The 25,094-nt window shown below is 42.1% G+C and overlaps 1 protein-coding gene, 1 long non-coding RNA gene and 3 other non-coding genes across 6 annotated transcripts; 1 reads left to right on the plus strand and 4 right to left on the minus strand.

Moving 5' to 3' along the window:
- Window positions 1–1,988: 1,988 nt before the first annotated feature.
- Window positions 1,989–12,009, minus strand: LOC131129991 (uncharacterized). 2 transcript variants are annotated; one of them, XR_009129942.1, is made up of 3 exons: window positions 11,692–12,009; window positions 4,469–5,971; window positions 1,989–4,359 (listed from the first exon to the last, which is right to left on the minus strand). It is a non-coding gene; the product is annotated as an uncharacterized LOC131129991 (long non-coding RNA). The 2 variants fall into 2 exon arrangements; XR_009129941.1 differs by lacking the exon at window positions 11,692–12,009 and adding an exon at window positions 6,070–6,442.
- On the plus strand, window positions 5,764–11,124 carry lrrc8db (leucine rich repeat containing 8 VRAC subunit Db). Its single transcript, XM_058073991.1, has 2 exons — window positions 5,764–6,078; window positions 7,350–11,124. Exon 2 carries the CDS (start codon window positions 7,352–7,354, stop codon window positions 9,890–9,892), a length of 2,541 nt encoding a protein of 846 aa, XP_057929974.1. The 5' UTR covers window positions 5,764–6,078; window positions 7,350–7,351; the 3' UTR covers window positions 9,893–11,124.
- Window positions 12,010–14,339: 2,330 nt separating the features above from the next.
- On the minus strand, window positions 14,340–14,411 carry trnap-ugg (transfer RNA proline (anticodon UGG)). Its single transcript has one exon. It is a non-coding gene; the product is annotated as a tRNA-Pro (tRNA).
- Window positions 14,412–14,690: 279 nt separating this feature from the next.
- trnap-cgg (transfer RNA proline (anticodon CGG)) lies at window positions 14,691–14,762 on the minus strand. The gene has a single exon. It is a non-coding gene; the product is annotated as a tRNA-Pro (tRNA).
- A 1,124-nt stretch (window positions 14,763–15,886) lies between these two features.
- On the minus strand, window positions 15,887–15,958 carry trnap-ugg (transfer RNA proline (anticodon UGG)). Its single transcript has one exon. It is a non-coding gene; the product is annotated as a tRNA-Pro (tRNA).
- Window positions 15,959–25,094: the final 9,136 nt, after the last annotated feature.

The raw sequence follows: 25,094 nt of genomic DNA on the forward strand, positions 1-25,094 counted from the left end.
CAAAATGACAGTATAGAGACTACACAACATAATTACATGGTTTGTGGTTAATTTAATTTTTGTTAGATTTTTTTTTTTATAAATAAGAGCACAGTAGTAACCGTTTTGGGTTTTTTTTGCACCCTAAATCTCTGATTCACCCAGTAAAGCAGCAATGATGACGTCACACGTCACAATGACACCCGCTGGTGTTGCACGGATGACAACTTCCCGCCGGATCAAGGCTCGGGTTTCCAAGCCAGTCCACGCCCGCACGCTCTGAGCGAACTCCGGCATGGAGGCGGGCGGACCGATGGGCAGAACCTCTGCATCATCATCATCATCATCATCATCGATGATGATACCGAACCACATCGCTTGGGCCAGGAGAGAGGAGCTGCAGCAGATACATCCATAAGACATCCATAAAACAGGTAAGCCTATCGTCGTCATCATCATTATCGTTGTGGCAATAACTCCTCCCACTGAGGTGACTCTGAGTTTGGAACACTGGAGTCATCAGTTTTAGTTTTCACTAATGCTGCAGCATCCTAAATCTAATATTGATTTCTTTTTGTGTCCACACCTATTTTGGAGGAAAGTCTGCAAAAGTGTGAGGCATTAGTTTGTTGTTTAATTTCTGCACTGCAGGAAGCTTCCTTCCCTGAAGGACACAAGGCTTTTTTGTCCTAACGCCCTGGGTGTGTTCCAAACATGTCTGTTTTTGGATATGTGGGATTGAGGCACATTTCCTGTCAGGAAGGGACAAGGACGCGGACCGCTCAATGGCTGACTCATCCGGGAGAATGGGATTTTTCCAAGTACTTGATACAAAGTGGAGGGCTCGAGAAGTCGTTTTTTGTAGTACTATTAACTATTAATGCTTAGTAAGGATGTTTTTGGGGATCATACCAATTGTTTAAAGAATTCTTTGAGGATAGCTCATCAGCCACGTCTCTGTAGCGGCTGTGTTGTTACCATGGCAACCCCAACTCACCTACTATAGCTTTATTAGCGGTGGACTGGCCCGGAGTAGTCTGGTGACCTGGCCTTAGATAACATTAGGCTGGAGATGTGGACTTTTGTGCTCACATCAGTGTTGTCATCTGTCCCTTGCAGGCATCATGATTCCTGTGATGGAATTCCGTCAGTTCTCGGAGCAACAGCCAGCCTTCCGAGTCCTGAAGCCCTGGTGGGACGTGTTCACAGACTACCTGTCCGTCATCATGCTCATGATAGGAGTGTTCGGATGCACCCTTCAGGTCAGTGTCCAGTAAGACAGCGGTTCTAATAGTAGGTCAGGTGACCACGGGAGTGTTCCCGCCTTTTCAGTGGGTGGATTAGTTGCAATTCCCTCCTGGTTTTACAACCTGGACGTGGCAGCAAAGGAGGCATTCAGCACTCAGTGGAAAATTCCCCCCGCCCAGCTCCTTTGCGTCGACATCCTCCTCCTCCTTCAAACTGCGGATGCGTGACCTTCTTCTGTGTATGCGACAGCGTTTTCTTGTTATTTTTAGCATAAACTTGGGACCAAAGTCATTTTTAGCTACTAATGAACGTACTGTTGGGGATCTTAACTAGTCTGCACTTCAAGTCAGCTACTGTTGACCGAGAGCACCCACTTCCTGTTTTTTTTACTCATTCTTTACCCCAGCTGCTTGTATTTTTTTTCTGCACCGGTGAACACATGGCTGTTATTACTGATTGAGTACATTAAACATGTGCGCTACACACCGGCATACTGAATACTGTAGTCACTTGTTTGCAAATTGTACTACTTGGACAGGGATGCCCCATCTTTCACTGAAGGCCGCATACAAAAAAGTAAGTAAAAGTGACAAAACATCTTAACTTTGTGTTATTCTGTATCTGGCAAAACACATTATGGTAGTACGTTGCTAATATCTCTTTAATATTTTTTATTTTTACAACATGCCAGGGGTCAATGAAAAATTGGGCCACGTTTTAAGTCACATTTTAACATTCTTAACTATAAAGGTTAAAGAGAATTTAGCCACGTTTCACTTGTAAAATGCAGTTAACACATTTTCACACACAGTTGACACGGTAAAACATCAAATTAATGATAAATCAACCTACAGAGAGGTGTTTTTTTTAATAATAAAAAGCTAATATTCTTGCTTAACTCCATACTTTTGGTCAAATTCCAAATTGTACAACCGTAGGAATATTTAATCAGGCTTAATTCAATAAATACCAAAAGAAACAGGTTATTGTAATTGAAGTATAAACAGGACTAAACTATCTACTGCTACTCGGGGCTACAATTTGAAGATCTACTAGTGCTTGGCTGGCTGGCTGCTCTGTCAAATGTTAAAGCAGATGTTTCATGCGATAAAACTGCATAAACAACACGGCTAATCCTCCTTGTTTTCACTTTGTGCGGTAGGTAATGCAAGACAAGATCATCTGCCTCCCACACAGAACATCTCAGGAGAACACCACTGAAGTGGAGGTGACGCCGTTACACATGCATTACAACATGTCGGCCGTGCCAAGAGAGATGACTGGCCGGAAGACTGATCTGGACCTCCAGCAGTACAGTTTCATCAACCAGATGTGTTATGAGAAGGCCCTGCATTGGTACGCCAAGTACTTTCCTTATTTGGTTCTGATACACACGCTGATTTTCATGGTGTGCAGCAACTTCTGGTTCAAATTCCCGGGTTCCAGCTCCAAAATAGAGCACTTTATCTCTATGCTTGGCAAGTGCTTTGACTCTCCCTGGACCACCCGGGCTTTGTCCGAGGTTTCTGGAGAAAACCCAGAAGAAAAGGACCATAAAAAGAGCGGGACTGCCCGGTCCAACATGGTCGCATCCCCCGGAGATGTCTGTTTGGAGAAAACACAGTCGCTCAGGTCCATCCCGGAGAAGATAGTCGTGGACAAACCCTCAGCGAGCGCTCTTGATAAAAAAGAGGGCGAACAAGCCAAAGCTCTTTTTGAGAAAGTCAAGAAGTTCCGCTTGCATGTAGAAGAAGGAGACATCCTCTACATAATGTATGTTCGCCAAACGGTCTTCAAGGTCTTTAAGTTCCTTCTGATCATCGCATACAACAGCTCCCTGGTCAACAAAGTGAGGAACAGAGTTCCCTGTGAGGTGGAGATACAGGACATGACCGGCTACAAAGACTTTGAGTGCAATCACACCATGGCTCACCTCTTCTCCAAGCTCTCCTACTGCTACCTGTGCTTGGTAGCCGTCTATGGATTAACCAGTCTGTACACCTCCTACTGGCTGTTTTACCGCTCCCTCAAGGAATACTCCTTTGAGTATGTCCGCCAGGAAACGGGCATCAACGACATCCCGGATGTTAAAAACGACTTTGCTTTCATGCTGCACATGATCGACCAGTACGACCCCTTGTACTCGAAAAGATTTGCTGTGTTCCTCTCTGAGGTCAGCGAGAACAAGCTGAAGCAACTCAATCTGAACCATGAGTGGACAGCCGACAAACTTCGTCAGAGACTGCAAATCAACGGCAACAACCGACTTGAGCTGCAGCTCTTCATGCTGCCCGGGCTGCCCGACACCGTCTTTGAGCTGACGGAGCTTCAGTCGCTTAAACTGGAGATCATCAACAACGTGACCATCCCTGCCTCTGTCTCCCAGTTGGCAGACCTCCAGGAACTGTCTCTCTACCAGTGCTCCATCAAGCTGCACACCACAGCGACCTCCTTCCTCAAAGAGAACCTCAAAGTACTTCGGATCAAGTTTGATGACAGCAGAGAGTTCCCAAGCTGGCTGTATGGTCTGAGGAACTTAGAAGAGCTCTATCTCACAGGATCACTCTGCCCTGACGCCTCCAAGAATATTGTTCTGGAGTCACTGCGGGAGATGAAGTGCCTGAAGACGCTCTCGCTAAAGAGCAACTTGACCAAGATACCCCAGTCCATTGTGGACGTCTCCAGCCATCTACAGAGGCTGTATCTACATAATGATGGCACCAAACTGGTGATGCTCAACAACCTGAAGAAGATGAACAACCTGACCGAGCTGGAGATGGTGCGCTGTGACTTGGAGCGTATTCCTCATGCCATCTTTAGCCTGACCACCCTGCAGGAGCTTGACCTCAAGGAGAACAACCTCCGTTCCATCGAGGAGATCATCAGTTTTCAGCATCTCCGCAAACTCACCTGCCTTAAGCTTTGGTACAACGGCGTGATGTACATCCCTGAGCACATCAAGAAGCTAGGGAGTCTTGAGCGCCTCTACTTCAGCCACAACAAGATTGAGATTCTACCCTCACATTTGTTCTTGTGTAACAAACTCCGCTACCTGGATCTGTGCCACAACGACATCAGGTTCATCCCTCCAGAAATCGGAGTCCTTCAGAGTCTGCAGTACTTTTCTGTCGCCTGTAACAAAATTGAGAATCTACCTGATGAGCTCTTCTTCTGTAAGAAGCTGAAGACACTCAAGCTGGGCAAGAACTCTCTGTCTATACTCTCGCCAAAGATTTCCTACCTCGTTCAGCTCACGCACTTGGAGCTCAAAGGGAACCACTTTGAGGTTCTGCCTGCAGAGCTGGGCTTCTGTCGTACTTTGAAGCGCAGCGGCCTCATTGTGGAGGATGCGCTGTTCGAAACGCTGCCCTCCGATGTCAGGGAGCTGATGAAGGCGGAGTGAATGCCTTACTGCCACCACCAGTGTCTAATGTGTGGTGTTATACAATCTCATTAGCACACATCCAACTTGCACTATTGTGTATAGGTCTTTAAAGTGTGTTCATCCTTAGTCAGTTAGTCTGGTCTGGACCAACATTTTTAGAAAGATACTTGTTCACTTTAGTGAGGTCTGTTTTGCGTTCACATATTTGTATTTTTGTCAGCGGATCAAGTAATGCTCTGTTAAGCAAACTAGCATGCAATAACGTCATGCCTTGATTTGATGGCGTAAAGTGATGCCGAGCCATGCATCCAAAACTTTCTATGGTGGGTATTTTGCCAGATCATCATATCGAGTGTTTCGGTGCACTGGTGTGGTCAGTGTGCACACTTGCCTCGCTCAGGACTAGAGTCCAAATGCCAGCGTGACTAAATCTCTTTCTGATGGATGATTCAATTCAATACAATTCAAAACCAATATTTTTTAAAAACAGAACAATCGACTCAAATGGCCAAATGATGCGATTTGCGATGATGCGACCTAATGAAGTGCCCAATATGATTTCCTATGACTGTTTGTTGTAAATAATACTGGGGAACATAGAATTTGGTGCTTAGGATATTAGAAGACGATTTTTTGAGGGTAAATATTGGTGGCTGATTCTAAATATCATCAGTTTTAACTGGTGCAGAATGATGTGACTGGTATGCTAATCCATATGTGGATGTCCACAAATCATTGCAATTGCCTTTTAGATAGAAGAAAACTACATGTTGAATGTATTTATGATTGTTGAAGACTGCTAATGGTCTTGGAAGAAAATATAATGTATTAATACGTGCATTATGTCATAATCTCGAGCTGCAAGAAAAAAGTCATATTCTGATCAGGTCTGGCACCACAACATGTTTCCCTGTGTTATGTTACATTGAGCCGCCTTAATTGAAGCACTGTATAACTGTATTGTTTTTTTTAAACACAATAAACATTTGCTAGTATGTTGAACTCTGGAGTTAGTGGGGGGTTTTAGACTGTTGAATGCTATCTGCGTTTTGCACTTGTAAGACGGTCCCTATCTTGTGTGTGTGTGTGTGTGTGTGTGTGTTTGTACTGTGTCTTGTCATTGCGCCACACTCCCTAAGATTAGCCAAGCTGCTGCTGCTGTGTGGCGGGCTTTTGGCGTCTCTTCCACCTTCCTCCATTGCTGGACCACCAAGATAAGACCACCACGCCGAGGAACATCTATCAGGCTGAGACCACGGCCACCCCTGACCGGCGGCGGACCGGCCAGGACCGGACCATTAGGGGCGGGGAGGGGGGAGTCGCCTAAGCCGCTTAGAGCCGGCTCCACACGGGCAGGAGCTGGAAGAGAAAGAATGGAACAAACTAAACATGGCTGTTGACCAGAGACGTGCTTCTTTTCTGGCGTCGACTTAAAGACGGGACCGCGTCGAACAGACCTGCTGGAGGTTCGTACGGGCGCCTTGTTATTATTGATATTTATGTATATATATTTTACTGTAAACATAATTGGTTGCGATGATCCCGGTTTATAACCTCCATAGTCTTGATGGCCTTGCTGATATTGTTGGACCGAATTGCGGAATAAAACATTCTTTTTCCTGAGAAATACGGAAGCAGTCGTGTGGCGTTTAAAGACACCACGGACATTAGACAACTACTTCCTCATTGTCCCTGGCAGCGTCTGTACAACTCCTCTGAAGACACCTTCTGTCCACGTACTGTATTATATAATGTTTTATATGCGGTAACTTACAAAATCTAATCGAATCTACTGTAAATCATTGTGTTTTTTACTCTGCTTGTTAGCATTCAGTGCAGCATATGCCAATACGTTGCACTGTACAATGCTTAACACATGTATGAGTCCAACTGTTATAAAAACGGCTAAACATACATAATTTAGACCTCCTTCAAACATAAAAATTTGTACTAAGTGGAAAATTAAACACATTTTTCCCATAATGTTTGTATGGTCTCCTTTGTCTTGCAAAATAAAATGCTCAGAAGTGAAATTAAATTACTATAATTTTCTTAATCGATTAATAATGTGTTTTACTATTTGTCAGCTTCTTTTGGAAAACGAAATTTTAAAATGCATGTATATCAACACTAACAATATTCAATTCGAGCATTAAAAAAATAATTAGGTTAACCTATTAACCATGCCAGAAACTTTAAAAATGATGTTGTCAATTACCAATGCTATGCAGCTGTTGGCATAAACCCCCCCAAAAATGGGTGGAGTTGTAATACATTTGTTAAGCTAGCTGTAATAATACCCATACTAAACGAGCAGTTATTCATACAGGTCATGTATTATAACGCCTTCATGGAAAGAATGTGTATATTTAAGCTAGCTAGCTATTTACAGTCAACATGTGCAGGCTTGTTAGCAAGTGTTCATGCTGGTTAAAATATTAAAACAAAAACAAAAGTGGTGTTTGTGTTTTACATGACTCACCAAACATGTTCGGATAACCTTTCTCAACCTGTAACAACCGGACTAGCTTGTATTTCCTGGTTAATGAGCCTCAAAATTGTGTGACTGTGGCTTAGTTGAAAAGAGTTGATGTAGTAGATGTGGTCAAGTAGAATGGCGAGTCACATGTGCCTTACCTTTTCCTTATATGGTTGCTCCCATTAGAGAATATGGTATATGGATATTCCTCTGTGAATCAACAGCAGCTTAATTGTGTTTGACTCTTTTGTGTTGAAGGAATGTTCACCCTCACTGAAGTCGCTTCCCTGAATGACATCCAGCCAACGTACCGCATCCTGAAGCCATGGTGGGACGTCTTTATGGACTATCTTGGCATTGTCATGCTGATGCTGGCAATATTTGCCGGCACCATGCAGCTGACGCGGGATCAAGTGGTCTGTCTCCCCGTTCTGGACCCAGCTCTGGATGAAGCCGGCGAATTCCTGAGTCCTCAACCAACAGAGGCAGCTGACCGGCTGTGGAGTAAGGAGAGTGCCATGGGGGAGCAGGCGGCGCCTCTCATGGCCAGGAGGTCTCCGGACAGAGTTGATCCGACAGTTCCACTCCCGCAGCAACTCCCTCCCGCCGGAATCAGAACCAAGTTGGACTTTCAGCAGTATGTTTTTGTCAACCAGATGTGCTACCATGTCGCCCTTCCGTGGTATTCCAAATACTTCCCTTACCTCGCTCTTATCCACACTCTGATACTGATGGTCAGCAGCAACTTCTGGTTCAAATATCCAAGGACCAGCTCCAAGATAGAACATTTTGTGTCCATATTGGGCAAATGCTTTGAGTCGCCTTGGACTACGAAAGCGCTGTCTGAGACGGCGTGCGAGGACTCTGAGGAGAACAAGCAGAGGCTGGCAGGGACCTCCACCTTCCTAAAGCATCTCTCCACCAGCAGCGAGGAGGGCAGTCCCAACCAGTCAGCTCCCATGCTGACCAAGTCTGGCGTCACCTTCTCTGCCGAGAAGCTTGTCAGCGAGGTGCCTGCCATGACAATACTGGACAAGAAAGATGGCGAGCAGGCCAAGGCGCTCTTTGAGAAGGTCAGGAAGTTCCGTGCACACGTGGAGGACAGTGACTTGATCTACCGCCTGTATGCCATTCAGACGGTCATCAAGACGGTGAAGTTCATCCTGATCCTGTGCTACACCATGACCTTTGTGGCCTCTATTGACTTCCATCACGTTTGTGAGCCTGAGATTAAACACCTGACAGGATACAAGAAGTTCCACTGCACACACAACATGGCCTTCATGCTGAAAAAGCTGCTGGTGAGCTACATCGCGCTCATATGCGTCTATGGCGTCATCTGCATTTACACACTCTTCTGGCTTTTCCGGCGTCCGCTGAAGGAGTACTCATTTGAGAAAGTGAGAGAGGAGAGCAGCTTCAGTGACATTCCAGATGTGAAGAATGACTTTGCTTTCCTGCTGCACATGGTGGATCAGTATGACCAGCTATATTCCAAACGCTTTGGCGTGTTCCTCTCGGAAGTTAGCGAGAACAAACTCAGAGAGATCAGCCTGAACCATGAGTGGACTTTTGAGAAGCTTCGGCAGCATGTGACTCGCAACGTTCAAGAAAAGCTGGAACTCCATCTCTTCATGCTGTCAGGAGTGCCAGACGCTGTTTTTGATCTCACAGATTTGGAAATTCTCAAACTGGAGTTAATCCCTGACGCCAGGATCACGGCCAAGATCTCACAAATGATAAACCTCCAGGAGCTCCATTTCTACCATTGTCCTGCCAAAGTGGAGCAGACTGCTTTTATTTTCCTTCGGGATCACCTGAGGTGCCTTCATGTAAAGTTCACAGATGTTGCTGAGATTCCCAGCTGGTTGTACCTGTTGAAGAATTTAAGGGAACTCTACCTGGTGGGGAATCTCAACTCGGAAAACAATAAAATGATTGGACTGGAGTCTCTGCGGGACCTGAGGCACCTAAAAGTTCTCCATCTGAAAAGCAACCTCACAAAGATCCCCACCAACATCACAGATCTTTCGCCACATCTCCTCAAGCTGGTGGTCCACAATGACGGCACCAAGCTGCTGGTGCTCAATAGTCTAAAGAAGATGATCAACCTGGCTGAGCTGGAGCTTCACAATTGCGAGCTGGAGCGCATCCCACATGCCATCTTCAGTCTGACCAACCTACAGGAGCTGGACCTCAAGTCCAACCACATCCGGACCATTGAAGAGGTCATCAGCTTCCAGCACTTGAAGCGGTTGACATGCCTCAAGCTGTGGCACAATAAGATCATCTCCATTCCAATCTCCATCAGCCACGTCAAGAACCTGGAGTTGCTCTTTCTGTCTCACAACAAGCTGGAATGTCTGCCCACATCTTTGTTCACCCTTCTCAAGCTGAGGCACCTGGACGTCAGCCACAACTCCATCGCCACCATACCTCTAGAGGTGGGCTTTTTGCAGAACCTACAACATTTTGCCATCACAGGGAATAAAGTGGAAGTGGTTCCCAAGCAGCTCTTCAAGTGCACCAAACTGAGGACACTGTGTCTCAGCCACAATTGCATCACTTCCGTTCCGGAGAAGATTGGCCAGCTGGCGCAGCTCAGCCACCTGGAAGTGAAGGGGAACTGCCTGGACCGACTCCCGGCCCAGCTGGGTCAGTGCTCCCACCTGCGACGCAGCTGCCTCATCGTGGAGGACCACCTCTTTGATTCGCTGCCTTTGGAGGTCAAGGAGACCATCAATCAGGAGTCGGGTGTTGCCTTTACAAACGGGTGCAAGTGTCTGACTGATGGACGGTAGTCATGTGACTGATTCTGGGTCATTAATGTTTTTTTTTTATTTTAAGCAGTGGTTTCACAAGCCCAACAGAACAGAAAAGGTTAAAACCACTGAAAAACCCTCTGGTTTGTGTCACGTCTCTAATGTTAGTCCTTTTGTTGATGCATGTAGCAACTTAGCATGAGCTGAACCGCCACAAAAGGGAGCATCGAGCCCGCCAAACATCACCTGGCTAAGTCCTCCTTTGTGAGGGAACACCACTTTAGGGTTTTAGTGCTAAAGGTACTCTTTCAGTTGCCGTGCAAAGTCTTAGTCCACCAGTAGCTGTGTTGTTTTAATGGGAATGGTAGCAAACATACAGTTAGCGGGATTACCCAAAACTTTGATGGGTTCTGCTCAACTGGGAACCAAATTTACCATTGCTTTGTGTTGATTTGGGACTGACGGACTTACAAATTCAAATATTTACAAGTTGAAATTGTGAATTCAGGTGGAAAGTTGCCAAACATTTAATGTTCGTAATATTGGCTTAATGAGTGAGATGAGTCATATATTTATCCGGTAGTTGCCTCTTATAATAGGGATGCTTCTTATGGGACTTTTTATTAGATGTTTTAACTCCTAGTCACTTTGGTGCTCTCGTTGCTTCCTTTTACACAGAAACGACTCAGCCAACTCCTCTTTCAACTAACCTAGTCCTGAACCATACATAATACACATGCTCGGCCCCCATCACAACATGAGGCACACTATTAGTCCAACAATGTGTGCATTCTTGTGGTAGTGGTTTGCATTGGCCTCGCCACTACAACCACAATATTAAACAGATCAAATGTCGTCTTTGTAAAGGAAGAATTTGTACCTTAAATTGTACGTACATGTGTAGAAACAAATGAAAGTATCATCACAATGTGCAAAAAGAACACGTGAGGGAACAATGTTGTTTTTTGGCGTGAGGCGAAGGTGCATCAAAAGTGGGCTTGAGGGGGGTCTGTTTGTGTAACCTTATGCATTCCAGTTCATTCTATTCTTGTCAAACATTGACAAGTGGTGCCGGTACTCACAAAAGGGACCAGCTGATCCTCCTCTTCACTTACTCGACCAACACACTGGCAACTATTTATTTTTTTTTATATTATTGTCCTTGTTGTCTTTTATTCTGATTAACATGTTCATCTTGTACTTTGTGACAACTTGTCAGCTAGTTCAATAAATAACTTTAGCTTCATTTAAAGCTGAAGAAACAAAGAGAATGTCGTCGAGAATTCATTTTTTAAAACATTTTGTAGACTGAACTCACCTGATGCTTAGTGTTAACAAACCATTCAGGAACTGTTGAATAGAAGCTATTCTTTGGCAAATGGTGCCCTCTAGTGGACAGTGGGCAGTATTGTGTTGAAGTTATGAAGAAGAAGTCATAAGAATGTTAGCACAATTACAATATAGGTTCCTCCACTTGTATTTGGGTTAGGGCGTCCATAAATTCGGGGAGTTATTGCTTGGGCTACGGTTTAGGGTTTCTTTACGGGTTAGGGTTTGGGTTCCATAAGCAATGTTACAACATTTGGACATCAAATCTGTGATTACGGTTGCTCAACTGTTTAATGCTTCATAATTTCTCTGGGACAAAAGCCAACAAGAACGCTTTTCCATTGGAACGTACTTGGACACGTCCCCTCTAAAGTGAATAAAATACCTCACTGACCTGTATGCTAATGATATGCTAATGAACAACATTAACAAACAACTTCCACTCTTCTGGGGGATTTCTACAAGATTTTTCTTGGCGTGCCTGTTTAAAGCGTTGGGAATGTTTGTACCTGAAAACAAGCTCCCCTGGCGGCTTCCATCTTGTATTTTTTCCCAGCATGCTCCACCTGTCTCCTCTCCAGCTTGGCACAGGACCATCCCGGCTCGGGTCTTGAGGAGCGCGGCCCGGCCTCTCGCATCCATCAGCTCTCCCTCAGGAGACCCGGATCCTTTTAGCTTCTTCCTCAGGTAAAATTGCCAAGGACCCAGCGAGCCCCCCACCTCTCCCCCTGGAGGTAAAATCCATAAAGAGGCTTTGATTTGAGCGTTGAAATGGACTCCTTTAACAAGGAGGTTGCCTCACAGAAGGTCGTCGCGCTCCGGGTGGACACAGCATGGCAAGAAAGACTTTCAGTCAGGAACAAAGTGACCTGCAGACACACAGTCATCTTCTCAGCAGGCATGTTACGCTTGGATTGGACCACAGGGGGCAGCAAAGCTTCACTTATGGAACACAATCAAGGATCTTTGTGTCTATTTTGGATGTTTTGGCTTGTGTTGGAGCATTTGTGGTGGCAATGGAAGCAGGAAACCACATTTAATAACTGCTCCCTATACTAGTATATGCTATACTAATGTTGCTAGTATATTGCATTTTAGCATATAGTATATGTTATTTGGAATACAGAAACTCAGAGACTCCAGTTTGTTTTTAGAAGAAAAAAGGTTAAATTTATATGCATGATACATTGTTTGTTTCTATAAAACATCATTCTATATACACACATATACACATGTAATTTTATATTTTTTTTTATTATTTTGTTACATTTTTGTCAATTGTTTCTCTAATAACTTCTTTTTCAGAATATGACTTTTTTTCCTGTAAAGTTACCACTCACACTTAAGAAAAAAGATTTTTCTTGTAATTATGATTTTGTCCTGAAAAATCATTTAAATGGCTAAGATTACTTTTTTTTTACACAAAATAATAAATAATTTTTGTAAGATAAAAAAAAAAATATTACTTTCCTTTCTCAGACACTTACAACTTTTCACCAGAAAAAAAAACGTTCTTATTTATTTTATTACATTTTCTTCTGAAAATATTGCAAATATATATATTTTTTGATTTTTTTCATCAAAAATAATTTATTAAAAATAAAACAAAATTAAATGTTTGGATTATGAACACACAATACAACCATATACTGTATAGTACAAGTAGTACACATGTTTTTATTTTTAATGACCCTATTGCTCCATTTAGCAAAATGAAAAAAACAGCAAAATGTTTCATATTTTTTTCATATTTTTTCTGTTGTAGTTTTATGCTTTTTTGTTCACCTTCATGTTTTGTCATGAGCATCACGTCCTGGAGTCACAAAATACTGAGCCATATATAGTATTCTTTTTGAGCATCTGTGTATTCACTATATTAAAAACAATATTTGACACTTGCGTATGGAAAAATATACTATAGTAGTGGATATCTCAGGTATCTACATGTTGTCAGTATGACACAGTATGAGTACAGCTGTATGAGTATGGATACATACAGTTCATTAGCGTGTACGTTCAATTATTGGCCAGTTAGCTAAGGAGCTTAGAGCCATGTTTCACATTGAAATGTTTTGTCAGAAGCCAGCAAGCGGTCGTTCCCTGGTCTCTCACACCTGCCACACTTAATCCCTCCTGGCAGTGAGATCGCGGCCCCTACTCTCAAACTTGTCGACTTTCCTCTAAATACTTTTCCGCTGCAATGGAGTTAAACATCCCACGGAAGCGCCACTGAGCTCTGCCTTTCAACAAACACCCGAGGGAGGCCCCGGACGGGCCCGAAGCAGAGGGAGGCGTTTTGGGCCAGCCCTGATTGGCTTTGCTGGAATGAATCGGCAGAAGAGCAACTTGAAGCGGGCTTACCTTGCCATGCTCACGCTGAGTGGAGGATCTTTTTTTATTATTATTTATTTTCCATCAAATCCTCCCTCGCCGACAAGACCCAGAGGCAGAACATACGCTGCACTTAGATTTGCCTTCCAGCCCACTTCCTGTTTCTCCCTGCAGGCCTCTTTGTGCAGCATTTCGGAAATCAAACCTCTCACTCCTGCCAGCTTCCATGTCAACATACATATTCATCGTTAGCAGCACACCCACTTCAATAACAACGACACAGAAGCAAACCGCAGTCACACTTTCACCTTTGACCCCAGATACATTCACCCCGCAACAGATAAGGAAAAGTACTGTGCCAGCTGGTAACTTAGCAGGAAAACCTGCATGCAGCACTGGGAAATTGTTTCTCTCATCTCTGCCCATTTGTGAAGAAAGAAAAACACCTAAAAAACTAGAACCCCCCCTAAATATGAATATATTAAAATACTGTATCAATTACATATTCTTATCAACATACAAAACATCACAATTAATACGTATATACGTCATGAAATGGCGTACTATACCGCCATATATATACTCAATATAACAGTCTAACTCATGGTGTCATCTTATAAAGAAGACTACATCACATAGCGACTAAACACTCAAGAAAGATACAAAAAAGTACCAATATGAGTTTAGAAGAAAAATAAATAAATAAATACATCTTATTTTTATATATATATATATATATATATATGTATTCCCGTAATGCAAGGAATTTAACAGGAACTACATAGAGAATGGATGTCCACCAGAGGGAGGCTGACATCATTGTCAAGGGCTCGTCCGGGATTTGAACCCAGGACCTCTCGCACCCAAAGCGAGAATCATACGCCTAGACCAACGAGCCCTGCATGCAGAAAAATTTATGAAAATGGATGGATGGATAAGTGTTACAGTGTTCAAAACTTGACCGAGCCCCCCTGCAAAAGTCTTCCAGTCATTGAGCATGGCCAGCAGAGACCCTTGACTTGCTAAAAGTCTGCATTGTTCAATGAGTACCCATAGTACCTGTAGATTGTCTGTCTTCCAGGTCAGGGTAAACCACAAAGAATCGGTGGTAGGATTCTTGTCCAAACAACTCAGCCAGAAATTATGAAGTTTACTGAGCGACACGTTTTCAATTGAAGGGCTCGTCCGGGATTTGAACCCGGGACCTCTCGCACCCGAAGCGAGAATCATACGCCTAGACCAACGAGCCCTGCATGCAGAAACCTTTATGAAAATTGATGGATGGATAAGTGTTACAGTGTTCAAAACTTGACCGAGCCCTCCTGCAAAAGTCTTCCAGTCATTGAGCATGGCCAGCAGAGACCCTTGACTTGCTAAAAGTCTGCATTGTTCAATGAGTACCCACAGTACCTGTAGATTGTCTGTCTTCCAGGTCAGGGTAAACCACAAAGGTTGAGTTGAGGCAAGTGGACTTTCCTTGTTTGTTAAAAGGCTTTTGTCCAAACATTCTAGACCAGAGGTGCTCATTAAGTCGATCGCGATCTACCGGTCGATCGCGGAGGTGGTACTGGTCGATCGCTGGTCGATCGCGGCGTGACATGAAAAAAATATCATCCCCGCATCAATGCCGTCACTTGATTGACATACAGGGCAGCCATTCAGATGACAACTGAATGTTGCCCTTCGGGCGACCAATCAAATCAAACAACGTCTCTAAGTGCAGCAGAACTTACGATGTCAGCCTATCATCCATCCCCGTTACTTGATTGACATACAGGACAACCAGTCAGATGACAACTGAATTTTGACCTTTAGGTCACCGCTCATGCGTAAACAACGATGCAAAGTGCTAAGCTAGTCGGCGAATTGCGTTAGATTTTAAGCCCTCGCTTAAGTTTATGGTCACTAAAATGAGTGAAGGAGCTGGACCAAGTAAAAAGGCAAAAACTGGACCAAATAAAAAGGCAAAAAACATATCACTTCCATACGGATATGGGAGGTGGACTTTTTTTCACAATGTACATGAACATTTGGAAGTGTGCTTGAGGCTGGCTATCAGCAGCTACTGTCCGGACTATGCATCCCTGGCTGGTTCAATTCAGTGCAAGTCATCAAAGTAAACTCAGGTAATTACAAAAAATGTTAATAGTTAATTATGTGTGTTTTGCAATATTGGCTCATTTGGTTATGTAAGGTACATCAACATACATTGTACGTACAAATAATCCTCAATACATTTGAAAATAAATAGATGTTTTGCATTTTTGTAGTGGGTAGATCATTTTGACTCGGTCATTTTAAAAGTAGCTCGCATGCTGAAAAAGTGTGAGCACCCCTGGTCTAGACCAACTGAGCCACATGATTTCAGTTGAAGGGCTCGTCCGGGATTTGAACCCGGGACCTCTCACACCCAAAGCGAGAATCATACGCCTAGACCAACGAGCCCTGCATGCAGAAAATTTGATGAAAATGAATGGGTGACAGTGTTCAAACCGTGACTTCGTCCTCCAGTAAAAGTCTTCCAGTCATTGAGCATAGCCAGAAGCATTTAATTGAAATATTATTTAGCGTTATTTTTAAAAAAAATTGCGAAATTAGAAAAAAAACAACAAAGAGGTTGGGAAAAAGGAATAATATTATGACAATAGTCCTAATATTCAAAATACTACAAGACAAAGTCAAAATACTACAAGACCAACAACACAATAATATGAGGAAAAAAACATACAAAAAAACAGCAAAAGAGAGAAAATGTAGAATTAAGTATGAATATTACAATAAAGTGAAAGTGGACAAAATATTACATAAAAAAGTTCTAATTTTACTAGCATAAAGTCATAATATTTTGACAAATAAAACTTTTAGAAGCCTGTGTTTGGCTGGCGACCAGTCCAGGGTGTACCCCGCCTCTTGCCCATACACAGCTGGGATAGGCTCCAGCATCCCCCAAGACTCTCGTGAGGAAAAAGCGGTAGAAAATGAATGAATGAATGAACTTTTAGAAGCATGAAGTTGAACTACTAAAGATGTATTTTTTAATATTTGTGATAGTTCTAAGAAAACAGTTTAAAAAATGTTATAATGTTATATATATATATATATAATTATATATATATATAATTATATATTATATATTATATATATAATTATATATATATATATATATATATATATATATATATATATATATATTTGTGATGAGTTTGGTGTTGTTTGTAAGATGACTGTGAATAATTGAGTAATGACCTGTGATTTCTAGTGGATTGACAAGCTCGTTCACTTCTAGGTCATGCTTGGCTGCTGCCAAAGATAAAGCTACTGTTTCCTCACTGACTCATGAGCGGCACAGTATTTAAATGACTAGTAGCACTGTAGTTCTGAAGTAAACAAGATAAGAATTTAGCTATAAATTAGCCGCATCGCTGTATGAGCCGCTTGATTCAAAGTTTAATAAAAAAAAAAAAAAAGTGACGGCTCATATACCGGAAAATAAAGTTTACCAAAATAGCATTTTGATTGACTTTTGAGTATATGAAACTGTCAGGATGAGCCGGAGACTTTGGATGTGAGAGTATGTAGTTGGACTTACAGATATCACAAAATGGGGCTCCAACTGAGAGAGACCTCAGCCAACCCGCTGTCTTCCATCGATGAGAGAAGCCGGTCATCTAGTTGGATAAATAAAATTATTTTTTGACTTTAGACTGCTGACAGCGTTTTGGCTACATTAGCTGCCCTCTGCAGAAAGACTTTCAGTCAGATTGCACATAAGTGCTAAGTCGTTTCCAAGACACAGTATTGAGTCAAAATAGGAACTTTAATAGGAAATTGTAGTTTACGGTGTGTCTATAAGCAACCAGTTCTATCTAAAAGCCTGTCTGCACATCGTAATACATGCAAACTTCAAGACAGATCATTATAAGCAGCTGGTGGCAAACCTCCTGAAGTCCTACAAAACATGAACTGTACTGCTTTATCGTTATGGTGGAGCGTGTTTTTTTTTTTTTTTTTTTTTTTTTTGTGCATTGACAGGTATGCTTTGAGGCCAAACGCGGTCTGGTCCAAATGGGAAATTTCCCACCTGTCTTTAATGCAGCACTTGACCACAAATAGTTGTTGGGATGTTAATCGTTAACTTGCTAATCATCAGCATTAGCATCACGTTTGGGAATGTTAGTTGTAGTTAGGATGAAAATGGACACAAAATGTTGGTGTGCTCAGTAGAACTCGATGCATTTTCACATGACCAAGCGTTGTGTGTGTGTAATGTGTATGTGTGTGTGTGTGTGTGTGTTGTGTGTTCTCTGAAAGCAGAGCCACTTTGCGACGTCTCCAGCAGTCATCGTTGTCAAAAAAGCGGTACACAACAACACTAGCGAGACAAAGAAAGTTGGCGGTGAAAACAGAAGGTGAGCGAAGAAGGCTGAGGTGGAGATACAAGAGGGGGGGGGGGGGGTGTGGGGTCCCTAAGCCCTGCGCCAGTGATGACCACAGTGTCCATCAACAAGGTCTCACGGGTGCCCACTGAAACAGCAACGCTGGCAGAGCTGAAAAACACCCGCCCTGGGAAAGTGCTTTTTCTCCCGCCAGACGCACCGTGATGGATTGGACCGGGAGGAGGAAGAGAGGGGGTTTGTGTGTTGTGTGGGGGGGGGTGTAGTAGAAGTAGAAGAAGATGAAGAAAAAAAACAAGGTCTGTCAGGAAAAACACTTCCACTTTACTCCTAGAATGCACTAAAATATTTAAGGCTTCAATATTGATGTCATCATTCCACACATCGGATGTGCGAACGGACAAACACACAAATGGAAGCGTGGGGGCAACAAAAGGTTTATAAGTCGCACGCTTCACGTCGACACAAAGAGAAGGCCCATGAATATTTCAGCACATTAAACACCGGCAACCAACGGCCTTGGAAAGTTGACTTATCCGCACGGAAGCTACGTGTGGCGCAGCGCACATGCTAACCGTATCGATTCATCCGTCGGCGTCTCCTTTGAAGGAGAGATTCGTGGCTGCCGACTGCTCTTGCCGAAGCTCTCCCAGCCGCTATCCCAGCCAGGCCGCTAATTAATGCCCCCGTTGCTTAAATGAGCCCTCGGAGGAGCCATGAGTCCGATTCCTTTATTTATGGAAGTAATAGGCTGGGAGAGGGAGAAAGCGGAATAATTAGGCAGCCCAACACTTTGCGAGTAAATGGCACGGCAATGGATAAAATATGAATAAGCCAACGTGCTTAAATATTTACAAAGCTCTGCTGGTCCACAAGGCCAGGAAGCTGCTGGTCAACTGCAATCATTGATTGGCTGCACAATCTTGCTCTTCATTCCAGGATTGCTACTTTGGGTTGCGCTGTTACGACACAAACTGGGGGGTTTGGAGGGTATGTTGACATGTAAAGGTGGTCCTCGTGTTACGGTGTTGGTGGTTATGACGTATTCCCCATTCACACTACTACTTACGTTACCGTTGCGTCGCAGTGGTGCAGTCATAAGGTCTTCATCCACGCATGTACCCTCGGCCATCTCTGTGTGGAGTTTGCATGTTCTCCCCGTGCATGCGTGGGTTTTCTCCGGGTACTCCGGTTTCCTCCCACATTCCAAAAACATGCTAGGTTAATTGGCCACTCCAAATTGTCCATAGGTATGAATGTGAGTGTGAATGGTTGTTTGTCTATATGTGCCCTGTGATTGGCTGGCGACCGGTCCAGGGTGTACCCCGCCTCTCGCCCGAAGACAGCTGGGATAGGCTCCAGCACCCCCGCAACCCTCGTGAGGATAAGCGGTAGAAAATGAATGAATGAATGAATGGTTTCTTATGGCTAAAATTGATTCAGTTAGCATCCGTTTCGGTTAGAGTTGCATCTTCCGGTGCTAACCAAGGTTCCACTGTACCACAGTAAACAGCTTTGTCTTATAGGTGACAAGGCGTATTATTAAGTGTATTCACTTTTCCTTTGCGATAGTAATTCTTCTCCCTGTTTCAAATTTTTATGACATATTACTATGTTATTTTTATTTTACAAAAATTTTAACTCTGCTTCCAATTTATTTGTGTCTATATTCTCACATTTTGACCTTATTTTTCACATTATAACTATTTCCTCACCTCACTTTATTCTCTAAAATAGCATTTTCCTCATACTATTATTATTCTTTTATGTTTTTGTTTTAGTGTTGTGTTTAGCTGTTGATTTGTTATTTTTCTAACAATTATTTCAAACCTTTCCTCATAATTTTATTTTTCATTATATTGTGTGACTTTAATCTTGTATTATATCTTTCCCCAACATTTTTTAAACTGTTTTCTTAGAACTATCACAAATATTAAAAAATACATCTTTAGTAGTTCAACTTCATGCTTCTAAAAGTTCATTCATTCATTCATTTTCTACCGCTTTTTCCTCACGAGAGTCGTGGGGGATGCTGGAGCCTATCCCAGCTGTGTATGGGCGAGAGGCGGGGTACACCCTGGACTGGTCGCCAGCCAAACACAGGCTTCTAAAAGTTTTATTTGTCAAAATATTATGACTTTATGCTAGTAAAATTAGGACTTTTTTATGTAATATTTTTCCACTTTCACTTTATTGTAATATTCATACTTAATTCTACATTTTCTCTCTTTTGCTGTTTTTTTGTATGTTTTTTTCCTCATATTATTGTGTTGTTGGTCTTGTAGTATTTTGACTTTGTCTTGTAGTATTTTGAATATTAGGACTATTGTCATAATATTATTCCTTTTTCCCAACCTCTTTGTTGTTTTGTTTCTAATTTCGCAAATTTTTAAAAATAACGCTAAATAATATTTCAACTAAATGCTTCAGGCTTCTAAAATTAAGATGTTTTTCCACATAGAATGGCATGTTTTCCTCTTAATATTATGGCTATTGTTATATTCATACTTTACTTAGTTATTTTTTTATTTTTTGTAGTCGTTTAAAAAATGTCTTCTTTATACCTCAACTTCATGCTTCTAAGATTATATATTTTTGGTATTATGACTTCAGGCTCCTAAAATTACTACTTTTTGTCTCATAAAATCACAATTTAAATAATTGAAATCATCTTTTCCATTTGTACTATAATTTTGACTTAAATGACAAATAACAAATAATTAAAATGAGTGCTCTTTTCCCCATTTATTGCTGCTATTTTCCTGTTTTCATCATATTTTCAGTATGTGCTGAGGGCAACAAATGGCCCCCAGACGACACCCGTGCATTAACGTAAGGCGTCAGGTAGCAGCGCCGTGTTCAGCTGCAGGACGTGCCCCCTCAGGGACCGATCTTATGTCAGGAGACGCCATATTTCCACGCTAAAGAGGGCATTCAAACCCAGCAGCATCTGAATTATTAACTAGGCAGTGTGCTGCTAGCTGCTTTGATTTAAGAAGGGGGGGGGCTGTGTGTAGGGGGCGGGATTGAGAGCAGCCCCGCCCCCTCGGCCTTTGGCGTTGTCCCGTTAAAACAGCCCTTTAGCTTGGCGGCGTTGGCTTTTAGCGAGTTATTTTTGTTGATGAAAACAGTTAAAGTGAGGATGTTTACCTTATGAATTTGTCATCAGCGGTGCAGAAAAAAATTGAAAGCGAGTGTTTAGCCACTAGATGATCCACTGGAGGGGCGCACTCGAGGTTTTAAGACCATAAAAGTCTCAGAGTGTCTTTATCGATGGCGGGCTTGATGCCGACACGCTGTACACAGGCCCGACTTGTTCAACAGCTTGTATGTTAATGACTTCAATTAGAACTGATCAATCTGCTCGGGATGTTGCAAGCGCTTTGAAGTCGACGCATTGATCGTCTGCGATATCACGCAATTCAACAACGAGTCCTCCCTCCTGAGCTTAGCCACGTTTGCTCTCACAGTTCTTCAGTTCAGATCGTATAGAATACCATCAACACGGCGTGCACAATGAGGATTTGCAGCACGGGTGTTCCAGCCAGGGTCACATAATGAAAGGAATTAAACAACACAGGTAGATATGCACATGTAGATATTTTTACTGTTGTTTTTCTTATTATTAGTTTCAAAATATTAAATATTTTTTATAAAAATGTATATAAAATATTAAATATTTCAACTTTCTTCTTGAAAACTTTCTGGTAATATTCTGATTTAATTCCCATTATATTTTGACAGCATTCCCATAATATTATTTTGTTTATCTAGTTTGTTTCTCATAATATTATGACTTCAAAAAAGAAATTATTCCTCATAATATTACGAGTTTATTCCTGTAAAATTGCAAAAATTGATTTAATTATTTTCTCTTAATATTTTGACTTAATGTTGTCATAAAATAACAACTGTTCAAACTATTGCAACTTTCTTCTTGTAAATTTTATTCTCAGAATACTTTGACCTTATTGCCATAATATTATCACTTTTTCCTCAACCAAATTTTCCCAAAATTACAACTTTGTTTTGCTTGTTTCTCAAAATTTAAGAACTTTAAAAGAATACAATTCTATTCTACTGCAATGACCTGACTTTCTATACTATTGTACTTTTTATTAAGTTTCCAACTAAGTGTTGCAACTATCTTCTTTTTTTTTTTTCCATTTTCTCTGCCGCTTATCCTTGCTCTCGTCACGGGAATATGCTGGAGCCTATCCCAACTGACTTTGGGTGAGAGGCGGGGTAGAGCCGTTGTCGCCCATGAAGCTAACATGCATGTTTTTTGAATGTGGGCGGAAACCGGGGATGCCCAAGCAGAGAATCGAACCAAAGACTTCCAGATCTCCTTACTGTGTAGCCTACATGCTAACCACTCTTTCACCGTGCGACATTGTACATTTTCTTCTCTGAAAATTTTTACTTAATTCAAATTCAAGTTTCAAGAACGTCGACCTGAGGGGGTGTTCCAACTACAGGGGGATCACACTCCACAGCCTATCTGGGAAAATCTATTACAGGGGGCTAGAGAGAATGGTACGACCGTTGGTTGAACCTGTGCTACAAGAGGTTTAATGCCGTTTTTGTCCCAGTCACTGTATGTATATTATTGCACTAAAATTACGTTATTTTTCTCTCATAATACTACGATGTTATTCTTGTTAAATTATAACTTTTTGCTCCTACTATTTTGACTTTATTGTTGTAAAACTACTGGTGACTTTTCATTGTTGTTGTTTTTTTTTTTTTGTTTTCTTGTCACATTCTCTTTTAAGAATGCGTCATCGGCTAATAAAACAGCAGCGTCCCGTCACTGGACAAGTGTATATTTTCCAAGGGCTTCCATGGATTTGTACCTGTTTCTCCCCAGACATGCTGCTGTTTAAGGCTATGATGGATGGAGGACATCTCATCTACTGTAACAGAGACGGTGATGTATTCACGCACGCTCGGCATCATGCTGAGACATGACATTTCCCATAAACAAGACAGCACAGTAGAAGCTTTGAATCACTTTGATATGATTTAACACTTTTTGGTAACTTCATTGTGGTACCAAAGACAATGACAGGCTACCTAAAGGGGCGGGGCCAGACACAGACAAAAAAAAAAAGTCCTCCATTGATGGAGTTTTCCATGCAGTGGTTATTTACGTCGCTGAACTGTACAAACGTGGGCATAGTAGTCCAGTACAGCCTTTAAAGTTCAATTTCCTCTCTTCAAGGGGGGGGGGGGGCGGGCGTGAAATCAAACCCTCCCACTCACTTGTCACGGCCACAAAGGAGTCCAATTAAAGCGATGGCGGTGCGTGACTTTCATTGATAAAGATTGGAGGCGATGCGCGTCTCGGCGGCATCCCCCAGATCCCTCGCTCGCCTTTCATCCACACCCCCCCCCACCCACCCAGCTCAGCCATGAAAAATTCATCCAAGACCTCCAGAAATATTTATTGTCAAATCTCAGGGAGAAGTGGTCGCACTGAAACATTCATGCCTTTTATTTACCCAACCCCCAAGAGCAGCTGTGGAGTCTTTAATTACTTTGATTGCTGGGTAAATAGACAATAAATGCATTTATACAATATTGATCTGGCCTCTTCCTCAACTCACACACATACATATATGAATACACATATACACTGGTACATACATATATGAATACAATTATAGCTCACACTGCAGTACTGACATTTACACAGCAGTTGTTTACATTATGTACCACACTGCAGTCTTTTTATATGATATGAATTCTCATATCAGATATGTGAGTAAATGCATACTAAGGCTAGCAGCTAACCGGACGTTTTTTCCACACCATTTTTTTTTCACAATCAGCAAACTTTAAAAAAAGAAAGACACTATCACACATCTCGAACGAGCGATCTGCGTAGCTACATGCTTTACGCAGTTATAGAAAATGTCCGAGTTTCCTGTTTCAGACCACAGATGGCTGCCACCTGCTGGTAATGGTAATAGTTGAATTTTATTTGCATTTTATTTATTTACCATTGAATGCTTCACATAAACAATTTACAGTTCCACATATCTGAAAGGAGTAGAAAGAAGCAAAGCTTATTGAATCCTACCCCTTCATCTATTACTTTAATAATCTGTAACTGTTACATTTGTTCAACTGCTGCATTTCTGGTATTATTTTTCATTTATTTATTTATTTTTCTTTAACAGACACTGAAGTATAAGATGATTTAGCCATATAATGACATAATGGTTACCATTATTCCTTCATTCATTTTCTACCGCTTTTCCTCACGGGGGTCATGGGGGTGCTGGAGCCTATCCCAGCTGTCTTTGGGCGAGAGGCGGGGTACACCCTGGACTGGTCGCCAGCCAATCACAGGGCACATATAGACAAACAACCATTCACACTAACATTCATACCTATGGATACCTATTTGGAGTGGCCAATTAACCTAGCATGTTTTTGGAATGTGGGAGGAAACCGGAGTACCTGAAGAAAACCCAAGCATGCACGGGGAGAACATGCAAACTCATGCAAAGGGTGGAATTGAACCCTGGTCTCCTGGTTACCGTTATAACCGTCAAAATAGTGATATACGACACAACATGACTGGTTCAAGACTCTTCATCCTTGTATTTAGCAAGGTCTCGGGCCACATGCATTCTTAGCGATCATTCATGTAGACATTTGCTAATGTTTAGCAGGTGAGCAGGTGAGATTGAAGCTAATGCTAACAATATCTAACTTGTGTCAAACAATCTAATTTCAAACCGCTAGCCACTTTGGTGGTCGGGCTAATTTTGGACAAGATACTCCAAACTTCGTTTTTTGTTTTTTTTTTTTGCTTTTGATGGCAATTTTTGAATTTGTATTTTGAAAAACATGTAAATATATCGAATGAGTTAAGCATCGCTAGCGGTCTTGTTGCTTAGCATTGCAAGTGGCTGGTTGCTTAGCGTACGCAGCTAATGGGCTTGTTTAACAACACTGTGGTCTGGTGCAGTTATTTAGCATAGATAGATTACAATCCTTCATGGTTTCGCTAGTGCTTTGGTTGTTTTACATTGTAAGCTAGCAGTTAAACGTCACTTGTGGTTTTCTATTAACCACAGTTGGGCCAGCGGTTCAACAAAAATAGTGGTAAATTTGTGGTAAAGTCATACATTTATGAGAATAAAGTAGTAGGTTTATGAGGGAAAAAAGTTGTA

The sequence above is a fragment of the Doryrhamphus excisus genome, chromosome 5 (genome assembly GCF_030265055.1).
Source record: "Doryrhamphus excisus isolate RoL2022-K1 chromosome 5, RoL_Dexc_1.0, whole genome shotgun sequence".
NCBI lineage: Eukaryota > Metazoa > Chordata > Actinopteri > Syngnathiformes > Syngnathidae > Doryrhamphus > Doryrhamphus excisus.